At 41.2% G+C, this 12,757-nt stretch overlaps 1 protein-coding gene across 2 annotated transcripts in view; it reads left to right on the forward strand.

Moving 5' to 3' along the window:
- The window catches only part of MAPK14 (mitogen-activated protein kinase 14), a 29,417-nt gene extending 21,626 nt beyond the window's left edge, over nt 1-7,791 (forward strand). The window contains exons 9-12 of one of the 2 annotated variants that reach the window (XM_033152542.1): nt 2,011-2,090; nt 3,599-3,677; nt 4,429-4,602; nt 5,733-7,791. In XM_033152542.1, the coding sequence (XP_033008433.1) occupies nt 2,011-2,090; nt 3,599-3,677; nt 4,429-4,602; nt 5,733-5,800 (401 nt within the window). In that variant the 3' untranslated portion in view covers nt 5,801-7,791. The remainder of the gene's footprint in view (nt 1-2,010; nt 2,091-3,598; nt 3,678-4,428; nt 4,603-5,732) is intronic. The other variant, XM_033152543.1, reaches the window with a different exon arrangement.
- The last annotated feature ends 4,966 nt before the right edge of the window (nt 7,792-12,757 follow it).

Genomic DNA, 12,757 nt, shown 5'->3' on the forward strand with positions numbered 1-12,757 from the left:
AAAGAACATGTTTGATAGGACCCAACCCCAAAGCATGTGTTCTTAGACGACCAACTGTACCTGTGCTGTGTATCCACTGAAGAGAGTACTGAAAAGTCTAGCCCAATCCTTTATAGCCGCCTAAATGAGGGTCTGCTTTGGAGTAATGGGATTTTAAATGGCTGCATCTGCTCATAACTTTCTGCCTTGCAGTATCAGTAACTATATGTGTTCACAGCCAACTTGGCCCAGATTTTATCCAGAAAACAATGCTGAGTGAAAAATTCAGAATTAGATGACAAGGCATACTGCAATACAGCAGCTTGTCACCTTAAGCATCTTCATACAGTTATTTGAGATGAAGTAGCCGATGAAGATTCTTCTTAGCCTCATACCAGATGGTTGTCTGGAACACCCTTGCTTTGAAACATGGATCAGATGCAGTCTTGACTGAATGTGTGTTAAGTAGCAAAAAGTATGTAAACTGTTTTGATGAAATGTAGGAATGATTGCCAGGAGGTAAGTAAAGGTATAAAATGGCAGCATTGAAAAGCAGGACATTTGAAGTTAGAGAGGGTTTTAACTCACTCTGTGTGCCCCAAACTTGGGCTGTGTATTTTTTTAGAGCAGGGAGCAGGGAGGATCAGCTTTTACTTGCTGTGTATGAGCCCTTTTGTTGACTGGGTGAAGGATAGAGAAGACCCATGTTACTCTTGTGTGTTTGAGGGTATTAGAGGGGTAATAAGAGATGGTGCCATTGTAGTGGAAGCAGATTGGTCTCCTGCTCACCCATCTTACTTGCAGGTTGGGGATTGTAACCATAAGATATCAGATCTGAATAGAATGTAAATCAAACTGTGCCTTGACAAACACATAGCCTTTGCCTTTCTTTCCTGTTGGTAATATTCAGGCTAACATATTGTCAGTTTTCCCAGGACCACTTTCCATTGGTTGTCTAATTTAAGGGATATAATAGAATCACTAAAACTTCCAGTCTTTATCTCCATATATGCATACCCTTTTTACCCATCTGAAACATATAAAGACCTGAAAGTAGGCCCATTGTCTAGCCAGTTTGGAGCCTGTGGTTTAATTAAAAATCCTACAGTGGAGGAAGAACTGTGGAGGCTATATTATGAAACTGATTCCACCCTCCCAACTTGGCATGAATTCCAATAAATAAGAAGTTTTTTTGTTTTTGTAGACAAAGTAGCAATGTCAAATAGTATCAAATAGCAACATCAAAATAGGGGAATTAAAGAACTAGATGTTTAATGGAAAAATTAGTTGTGGTAACCTTTTAGGCTAGAAAATTATTTCAGTAAAAGGACTTCATTTGGTTCTGAATATAATTAAAGCATAGCTAGATAACATACTGGAAAAAAATCCTTGTCCTCTTTCCTCCCCATATATCATGTGCAGTTGAACAAAATTAAATGCTGTATAAAGAAATGTGCTACATGAAGCTTAAACTGACTACTGTGCACTACTATTCACTGTGCAGGTGTTTATTTTGCCATAGTTACCATTAAATTGGCTTTCTCTTGATCACTGACACCTAACATTTTTGTGCAATGTGATCAGCATTCTAACATTGCATATTTCTCTATTAGCATTCATATGGAAGAGTATCTCAGATACTGCATCCTCAGTGTATTAGCTTGTGCAGCAAAAGAGTAAAATCTAAGCTTTGTAAAGCCAGATAGAATAAAATAGTATATCTTTAGCAGCCATCAATTGGCTCACTTCCTTGTTCAAGGTGACTTTTGTTTCTAAAAGGGGCCAGCACCCAGTTTAAGGCTGCCAATTGATTATTATAAACAGTGAGCAAGCATCTGGCTTTACCAAAAGGTTATTAACTGTTTTCTGATTTTACTTTCTGGTCCGCTTTCCTGTAATACAAAGATGGTGTGACACACAGAGTGGTAATTGCCTGTAGTGTGCAGACTAGATGCCTTTTGCATAACTGTCTTGATTGTATGTTCACACTGATGCTGAAATATTAACAAAGCCCTTGACTAGGCACCTAAGATATTAACCAGCTTCAGCAAATAATGCGTCTGACGGGGACACCCCCTGCATATCTCATTAACAGGATGCCCAGCCATGAGGTGAGATGTGACAGGGTGTGCATAGTGGTCTGCAGTTCAAAACATTTCTTTATTCATGGATCTTTAGCCCGTCTTCCAGGGCATAGCCCTACGAACACTGCTCACAAAATTGAAACAGCATAGAACACTTAAATACATTATCACAACCATATCCCCCAATCAAAAACCAACGGTGTTTAAAAACCCCAGCACATTGCACTTAAACAGAAGATAGACTGGAACAGTTCAGAATCTATTTTAAGGCAAATATAATTGGGTCATATGAATTCATAGAGGTGGAGCCACTACAACAGAAGTCCTGTCTCTGCCAGAGGACCAGAAATTAAGGCTCTTAAGGCCCAGGTAGGCCCATATGGGTGCAGGCAGTCCATCAGAGAACCTGCTGCCAAACACTTACGGTCTTTAAAGGCTAAAACCATCACTTTACATTGAGCCTTGAAGCAAGCTGGCAACCAGTGAAACTGGTATTGTGTAAGGTGCTTAAAACACCTAGCCCCCACAAGCATTCTAGCAGCTGAGTTTCCAGAGCACATTAAAAAGGTAAAGGTAAAGGACCCCTAACAGTTAATTCCAGTTGCAGACAACTCTGGGGTTGCAGCGCTCATTTCGCTTTACAGGCCAAGGGAGCCGGTGTTTGTCCGCAGACAGTTTTTCTGGGTCATGTGGCCAGCATGACTAAGCCGCTTCTGGCGCAACCAGAGCAGCTCACAGAAACACCATTTACCTTCCTGCCAGAGTGGTACCTATTTATCTACTTGCACTTTTTTGGTGTGCTTTCAAACTGCTAGGTTGGCAGGAGCTGGGACCGAGCAACGGGAGCTCACCCCGTCGTGGGGATTCGAACCGCCAACCTTCTGATTGGCAAGCCCAAGATACTCAGTGGTTTAGACCACAGCGCCACCTGCATCCCTCTGTCCAGAGCACATTATGATAGTCTAATTTGGAGGTTGTCAGAACATCTAAGTGAGGCAATATCTGCTTCTCTGCATAGAGCCACAACTGGTGAACTTTCCTAAGCTGATAGAAGGCTTCCCTTTATTGTAACTAGGATATTTAAATATGTGCTACTATACTTTGGGTCTTTTAATAACAAGTAATGAAAATCCACAAAAGAGAACCAAATTTGCTGAAACTTTCTAATTAAGTAGTCAACAGATTGTAATTATCCAGTTCAAATGGGACTCTTTTCTAGTTAGTTGCAGAAATAACATTTGTATTTGGTTAGTGCTCAACTACATAAAGACACATGGATGCCACTGCTGACCTCCAGGAACTTTTCCTCACTTGCAGCAAACTTCAGTACATAACAAGCAATGTTCTTCCAGCCTTACAACTCAAAGTGCCCTAGTTCCAACACTTGTTAATTGTATCTCTGTCGCTGTGGTCAGTCTGGATGAGAAGGGGATGGGGATAAGATAAATGCTGATTAAGCTCAAGCAGGAAAAAGTAGACACCCGCAGGAATGTTAGGAGGCACAACCTTAACAAAACGTTTTTCTTTTTCTCCAGGCAAGAAACTACATACAGTCTTTGTCTTACATGCCGAAGATGAATTTTGAAAATGTATTTATTGGTGCCAACCCCTTGGGTAAGACTTATCAGCAGTTCCATTACAGTAGAGAATCCAACATGCAAACATTGAGATGTTTAATGTCTCTCAAGACAGACTGATGTTTTAAAGTAGTGCTCTTTGTCCAAGAGGTGAAATAACTATTTATTTAAAATATTTATGGACTGCCTTTCTCAACAAAGTCAATGTGAGGCTCAAGCCTGCAATCCTGAGATTAAGAGTCTCCTGCTCTACTGAATGAGTTATCCGAGTTCATTAAGTTCAACTCTGCATCTTATTGAAAATCTTGCTTTATATGTAAATTTTGCTTCAAGAGATAATACAACCAAGTGTTTGTTTGTTAAATACTACTTGTAGCTTCCTATCTGAAGAGGAATCCAAAGCTGTCCACTCAGATTTGTTTTCTTGCAGGTGCTACTTGCAAAGCAGGTATTGATTGCATACCACTTGGGGTATATTTTAAAGTAATACTCCCAAGTACAGTTTGAACCATAAATTACTCTCCATTGTGAAATTATAATATTCCTTGGACTGCTGGGACTGAATCCTTATCTACTATAGTTGGGATGGGGAACTTTTGGCCCTCTTGATGTTGTTGGACTCCTGACTTCCATTCGTCCCAGCCATTATGGCCAATGGTCAGGGATGATGGGGGTGGTAGTCTAGCAACATCTGAAGGGCCACAGGTTCCCTGCCCTACAGCTTTAGGTGGGACTTTTTAAGAACTGTTGTACAATAATTCTCTCTCCTCATCCCTTGACCCCTGAAGCTGTAGACTTGCTGGAGAAGATGCTGGTGCTGGACACAGATAAACGAATCACTGCTGCTGAAGCATTGGCTCATGCCTATTTTACACAGTATCATGACCCAGATGATGAGCCAGTGGCAGATCCCTATGATCAATCCTTCGAAAGCAGAGAACTTGACATTGAAGAATGGAAAAGTAAGTTTTCTGGGAGACTGATTTGGTAAGACAAGTCATTCACAAAATACTATTATTGTATGCTCATATAGTGAAAACAAAACTTGACAGGAGGTGATAAAATATGCAACTCAGTATTACTTCTGAATAGAGCAGGCAGGGGCAGTGGGAGAAATAGCTCAGTCCTGGTGATATTTTGTAAAAAGAATAAAAATACAGTCCTTTGAATTTGTTGTCAAATTAGGCCTGAACCTAATTGGTGGGGGTTCACAAAACCCTTCTTATTCCCATGTGCTGTTCATTGTCAATAGTGCTTTCTACAATTTACAACATATTTGCCTTTAAAACTGAAGAAGTGGGGCTTCTGTCAGATTGAATGATTCTGTAGGGAATAATGTAGGCAGCATAATATGCAGTTAATCAGAACTGGATACATGATGTCACAATCAAACTGGAGTGAGGGGAGCCCTTGCTCTGAAGGGGGGGCGGAGTTGGGACACATCCAATGTTTCTCATCTCCTGCCCAACCGTTGCCAAAATGGAGGTGTGCAGTTCATGAGGGGTGAAGTCTTTAACACAATGTTCTCCTCAGTTTCTGCATAGTGTTACATGAAACTGCTGCTCACAAAAACAGTAAGTTTATCTGTACTGAATTTGCTTATTGGCCCAATCCACCTCATTGCAGATTCTAAATGGGGATTCTACTGCTTCATTAGGATTTGAGGCACTTCAAATCCCCACAATAGTTTGTATACATGACAGAACCTGGTTAGCAGCTGCCATGTGTTCTGTCACCTTGCTCCAGCACAGTGATGGCCAAACTTGGTCCTCCAGCTGTTTTGAGACTACAACTCCCATCATCCGTAGCTAACAGGACCAGTGGTCAGGGGTGATGCGAATTGTAGTCCCAAAACAGCTGGAGGGCCAAGTTTGGCCATCGCTGCGGTCCAGAAAGTAGATTCAGGTCTGGCCTATAATTATGTGAATCCAGTGTGCAAATCTGGAAACAGCTAGTACCTAATTTTAGTTCAACAATCTTCGTTGACTCTGAGGATTGAATTAACTAGGAGTGATTCATTATCTTGTAGGGGAGGAACTGTTACCCACCGGTTGCACTAAAGTCAATGTGTCTTTCTCTTTTTCTCCACCAGGCCTAACCTATGATGAAGTAGTTAGCTTTGTGCCACCACCGCTTGATCAAGAGGAGATGGAGTCTTGAGAATCTATTTCTCTCTCTTTGTCCCATATCACTGTGAGGGGAAGGCCTTTTTCATAGGGATTCTCCACATATCATTCAAGTGCCTCTTGCCGTGAAGATTCTCCTTGGTGGAAGGGTTTTGTGTGTATTTCGTGTGTGTGTGTGTTGAATGGGGGTGGGAGGGAGAGTATTTATACAGTAACTGTATAAATAATGCTGCATGTTCTCTTGTATTTTTGTATACAGCCTGGGACATGCTTCTGAAGACCTGTTTGTTTGCTCTTTAGCCTTTACAGTTGGTAACCAGCTTTCATTGCTTATATGGCAAGGCAGATATTATGCAGGGAAGCTGAGATTTCAAATTCTCAGTAGCAATTCTTGCCATTAAATGGCTTTCCTATCAAGAAGAGACTTAAGATGATGGAAGCTGAACTTTTACTTGAACTGTGCCCTCTGCTTTCTAAGATAAGAGAAAATAGGGTGAGGGATGTCTTTCCATTCCATGCCATGCAGCTGCTTTACACCTGTAGCCTCTTCCCAGTATTCTGTTCAGCAGGAAGGATGGGCCCATGAATGACTGGCTACCTGTTGGGAATATTTTGTCTGGACCAGTGTAAAAAAAAAAAAGTGTGTGCCTTAAATGACTGAGGAGAAATTGGAATCTGGGTTAGTGTTCTCTTAACAGTGGGATTCGGAGCTTGCTGCTTCCTAGGGTGTGGGCCACAGAATACCCATGTATTACTGGCTGCTTTGGCCAGGATACAAATCTACCAAAAATAGGGTGCACCTCTCATTTTTGGTATTCTCTCCCTCCCCTGCCCAACTCTGAGATGCCCAGCAGTAGCTCTGTCGTGCTGCCTGTTCATTTTGTAAATCATCTTAAGACAGAGTGTTTTGCATGTTGTAGCTGTGTGTGCATGTAGGCTTCTTTGTGTTATCTGGAGGAGGCACTGGGTTGGTATTCAGCTGATTACTGTATTCACTACCATGGTCAGAGCCATATACAATTGCAGAATCCATCTATTCTTGTTCAACTCATGGGTTGACATTTTGGGCACTTTTTGGATGAAAAGGGGCAAGTGAACATGCACCTTTCTTGGATCTTCCTTTTGTGGCTTTAAAAATGAGTTCATTTGTCAGTTTGTGTGTGCCTGAACACAAGATTCAGTTCACTGTATTCATATATGATAGAAATCAAGTAATGATGAGATTGCCCTATTTAGGGACTAAGTGGGGGGCATCACTTCAAGTATTTTGTGTTCATCAGGTATTCTGGGCATCTGAGGTCCTATTTTTAAAGTATTTTCTGAAATTTATATAATGCAGGTATCATGCATGGATTGTACGTCTGTCTCTGAAAGAGTGAAGCTTTGCAGTATTTTTGTTTTTCCTAATGGATCTGGGATTTTAATGTATTTATCCCTTTTGTACAGAGAAGCCGCCAAAAAAGAAAAAGAAATAAGATGGCATGTGGATAATAAAGCCATCAGTTCCTTCCTTTCTAGTGATCTCCCTTCAGGTCATACCCTCTGTAGAGAGGCTTGGGGTCTAGAGAGCAGTGCTGCTTCATGCTTCTGGTTTGGAGGCCATCTTAAGACCAAACAAAGTAAACTCCCTCTGCTGGACCTGCAGTCTCGGTATTCAGATGGAAATGTAGATATATTCTGTAAAACATAACAGGAAGATTATTTTTATCAGTCGTTTTATGTGTAGATGCTACCGTGTGACTTTCATGCAGAAATGCTATAAAAAGAATTTAAAAACTTATAGCTATATGTGTGAGTGGGAATATCTCAGAAGTTGAGAGTCTATGTGGGAGCCCCTGTGGAGAGCACTCCCTGTCATTTAGTGTGGTGCTGTTCTACTGCCTCAACTCTGGACAGAAAGTACATACATTAAAAGATAATTTCTGCAAATTTGTTTGTATCCAGGAACTTTGCTCTAACTGGTTATGCCATATAGGATATCACACAATGCCACTGGTTTAAAATAAACCTATTTTTCAAACTTAATGGACTGGCGGTGGTGGTTGTAAATTAATGTGTGTCTGTAATTAAGGTGATTCATTCATTGAGGCAATGGATATGATGCAGTAATGTCTTACAGTTCATCATAGCACTATGTGTAAAAAGCAAGGAAAAAAATCTTAACTGGGTGGTTGTGTTGCCTTTTTAAATGCCCCCCAACCCAATTACTCTCTTGAATAAAATAATCAAACTAAGCCTGTTCAAATTTGTAAACAAGATACCAAAGACCAATTACTCATCATCACATTTCAATAATGTTATGACTAGACTCTTGAAAGCACAGACTGTAAGTAAGGAATGGTTTTTAAGGAACCCCTGGTTTGTATCCATTTGAGTTTGTCAACTCTGAAAATGAGCTTCATAAGTCTGAAGAAGCTGGAATTACATCTTCCATGGCCACACTGCAAGAAGCTGTGCTTGTAAAGTTATAAGTCATTCTTAATCCTTCACATTTTGCAGACATGCATTCATTGTGCTGGAACAGATATATTTTAAATATATTAGTGTGAAGTAGGTAGTGAAAAGAACAGATCAGAGGAAATAACATCTGCCTGCACTTTCTTGTAAACCTGGCTGAAATGTAAACTGGTGCCTGTAAAATATTCAGTTAGACCAGGACAAAAGAGTATGCTTCCTTTTGGGATAAGATGGTGGGAATCCCTTAGCTATAGAGCTATTATTAAGCTGGAGTTGTCAGTGAGGTGATTATCTTTACCTTTTGTATAATTGTTTCTACACACTATTCTCAATTCAGACAAGCAAGAGCATTCAGGGATAAATTATAGCCAGGTAAAAACGCTCAAGGAGGATGCAAAACAGGACTGATGGCTATGGTGACAAAGAGTCCCTAAGGTCAGGTAGGGATGCCCTGAGGACCACATTTAGACCCAAGCTTGAGGTTCACCACCTCTGTAGTAGTCTTTAAGCCAATTCTCTACATTAATCTCCAGAAATCTAATCGGCTATTTGCATTCCAGAATGTTGAGGCTTCCTTCTAATGGTTCGTCATCCTGGAAAAAAGTGAAAAGTAGGATGCCGCAGGGTTCAGTCCTGGGCCGATAGTTGTTTTTATAAACAACTTGGATGAAGGAATTGAGGGGATGCTCCTCAGATTTGCAGATCCCACCAAACTGGGAGGGGTAGTTAAGGCTGCAGAAGACAAAACTGACATTCAATATGAATTTAACAGATTGGAGAACTGGCCCTAAACTAACAAAATGAATTTCAAAATAAATACTATTAGGGTGCCACAATAATTGAATTTATCTGTGTGTGTTTTAAATGAAAACATAATGACAATTAAATAGACTGATTTCAGCAGAGATTCAAAGCCAAATATTTGTGTCTGAACTATGTAATATTTTCTGTGTTGGATTTGTTTGACAATCCCAAAAAACACTGGCTTGTACCACTGCAGTTCTAAATAAGCATCCAAACAGTGCAAGGATGCCTGCACAAAGTGACTCACCCGCCCTGCCCCCAATCATCCTTCTCCCCAGGCACCCCATAAATCTGTTCTGGGGGTACCCCCAATATTACAGAGCAGATTTGGGAAGCAGGCAGTGGGACTAGAAGAGGGAAATCCTGTTCCACAAGCAGAAATCTTTGTGCTAAAGAGATGCATCCATACTGCTGTAATGGATACAAGCCTGAGTGAAGTGTGGCTACTGAACACCTAAATCTCCACAATACATTGAAAGTCAATTGAAAATGTGGCTGTAATTGTGATCACCTTTTAAAATTATCCTTTAAAGTATTTACAAAGACCTCAAATATGCATACAAAAATAGTGTTGTGAAAGCCATATGTAATATGGCTGGGTCTTCAAAGTACTCTTGCATTGTCTAGCAGTGCCCAGACAGAGTGAGATTTGCCTGTCTTCTGGGGCATAATTTGTAGATACGCACTGTAATAGCACTCTTGCAGCCTTCTAAAATGTTTGACGTACTCAGGCTAATTTGAGCACAAGGTGTCTCCCTGAGCAGAGGGATGAAAGCAGTTCACAAGCATGACAAACTTGTCCATAATCGCCATTCCTTGCATGAGCCTATTAGCCACAGATCCACATTTTTTCACTGTGATCAACCCTCTGACCACTCATAATGCATTCATTTATCCAGCTAATTACAAGTGCCTGCAATCAGCATGTGATGATGTGATCAATGGAATGGGAATGGCTTGTGGTAAATAGCTCAAGTAAATTACCCAACCATAGTAGACAAGCAGGGAGGCAACAAGCCAATCTGTTGGTTAGTTGTCCAATTACGGCTATCATTTACTTAAAAAATGTGAAGTCTCCCTCAGTCTCCATCCTACAAGGGAACTAGAAGGTAAAACTAGAGCTGTAATCCACTGACCGGACTACGAAGTGAGCTATAGAATTGTTCCTGGATAACTGGTATAAATGAACTCTGTTTGCAATCATCTCTCAGATCCCTGCTGTTTATTTACACATGACTGTTGGGTGAACCTAATGATTAACTTTGTAAGCAGCTGCTGGTTGTGCCACAGGCAGGTGATTTGTCATCTTAGACCTACAAGTGGTTTTATTGCTAACCTATCTTTGTCCTGTTCCCCAGCCTGCCCACTGAAAGTCAACACTTCCTCATTGTATCCGGAAATGAGATCCATAACTTGCAAAGCTGCACACTGATCAGAGAAAAATATATTTAAGAATATAAGAGCCCTGCTGGATGAAACCATGGGTTCATCTAGGCCAGAGGTGGTGAATCTTTTTCAGTCTTCAAGCCATATGATCACCATTGCCTACCCATACCTTTTCCAAGGAGTGCGTGCCAGTGTAGATAAATCCAAAAGGAATGTGACTGCCCAACACACTCTAAAGTGCACATATTGCCACTCACCATGCACATGCATCTTTCTTTCTAAACACACCAGTGCTTTGTTTTCTGGTGGTACTCATTGTTACACAGTACCGGCAATTAAATAAAATCTTGGCTTCTAAATCAAGCGTGTGAGGAGGGCGTGCCTTTTCTCCCATGCCCATGGTGGCAAGCCCTTTGGCATTGCCAGCTCCAGTGGCACCGCTTCGTTGTCCTCCCATGGTGGCACAGCTGTAGAAAGCTGCTGGGCTGCCACTGCACCCACCACTGCTATACAGCCAGCTCATCAGGAAGCAGGTGGGCTGGGTTCGTGGAGACAGTGGCAGCCTTGCAGGACTCTGGCTTCCTTAAAGGCCTTGCAGATGGCATTGAGGCGGAAGGCCGCACCTCCTGGCAGTGAGGAGCCCAGCTCTGGGCGCTTGGCAAACACTTGCCCCACACCCAGCCCAGCTTGCACAGCCCACATTTACATCTTAGCTACAGACCACATGCCTTTCCTATTCTCTCACAAACACACTTCTCACACACTCGTCCTTCTCGGCAGCAGTGGTGAAAATTTGTCCAGATAATTTGCCATGCCACCAGTACTTTTCATTGAGAGCTGCAATAGTGGCAGCTTTGCCAAACCTTTGCCCAGAGGACAGGAGGAAAGAGAACCAATTTCTGCCAAATAGTGCATTAGCCCACCAGGAAATAGGAAGATAGCTCAGTGTTGCAGAAGCACTTGACAATGAGGATACAGCAAGTAGCAGGCCAAGGACAGGGCTGTGGCTGCTGGCACCGTCAATAAAAATTCTAAATATATGATGAAATATAGGCTACAGCATAACAAAGTTAAGTGAAGAGAGGATAAAAGAAGTGGAGATGTGGAATTTGATGTTTTATTTGATAAGAATAAGATTTAGGATTTAAGATATGTGGATTATAATTGTAAGACTAAGATTAGATGTAAGAAAGTAGATTTTACAATGTTACAAAGTTACTAAAGAAGATTAGAAATGAACGCAAAAGAGAGGATGTGAGGAAGTCCCAAGTTTAGGATTATAAAGAGGATAAGGATGAGTAAATAACTGTTTTGTTTGTGTGTATTTTGTGTGGTTTTTGTAGTGTATGTATTTGTGTTTTGTGTATTTTCGTTATTAAAATCCAATAAATTCTTTTGGTGAAAAAAAAATTCTAAAGTTGCTGGGGGACAAGCACAACAACCCAAGCTCAACCGGTGTGTAGTGCAATTTAGTTTGGGTTAAAAAATAATAAAAATGCCCCACCTATTTGCCAAATCCTGGTGGGTCTTGAACAGCCAAGCTAAGAACACTTGGTGGCTGGATATGGACAATGGGATGCAGATAAGCCACCCATGATATAAATTCTGTTTCACACAGTGATGCCTCTAGAAAGACATGATGACAATAACCCCACACTATTGCTGCTACCCAACCATTTGAGAAAAGCATCACTTTCAAGGCAATAATTATCACCCCAACAAGGTTTGTCTTGTTTCTCAAACTTCATCTTAAAATGCAGGATATGGCCTTTTGGTTTTGCCTCTGAATGTTTCCAATGAGTCGGCCAACATTTTCAATAGCATTTTGTGAAACAAAAGCTCTAAGCTTCCTTTACACTTCCTTGCCGATTGAATAATAATAATAGTAATAATAATAATAATAATATTTATTATTTGTACCCCGCCCATCTGGCTGGATTTCCCCAGCCACTCTGGGCGGCTTCCAACAAAAATCAGATACAAAAATATCACACATTAAAAACTTCCCTGAAAAGGGCTGCCTTCAGGTATTTTCTGAATGTCAGGTAGTTGTTTATCTCCTTGACCTGTGATGGGAGGGCGTTCCACAGGGCGGGCGCCACTACCGAGAAGGCCCTCTGCCTAGGAAGGAAGCCATGGGAAGCCATGGGATTGAAGGAAGCCATGGGATAGACAAGCCTTTTACGTGAAGCTCTTTTGCCCAGTCTGCATCAGTACTGGAACTATTTTGATCTGTTTTCATTTTTATACAGTGGTACCTCGGGTTAAGAACTTAATTAGTTCCGGAGGTCCGTTCTTAACCTGAAACTGTTCTTAACCTGAGGTACCACTTTAGCTAATGGGG

Source organism: Lacerta agilis, chromosome 6, assembly GCF_009819535.1.
Source record: "Lacerta agilis isolate rLacAgi1 chromosome 6, rLacAgi1.pri, whole genome shotgun sequence".
NCBI classification, from domain to species: Eukaryota; Metazoa; Chordata; class Lepidosauria; order Squamata; family Lacertidae; genus Lacerta; species Lacerta agilis.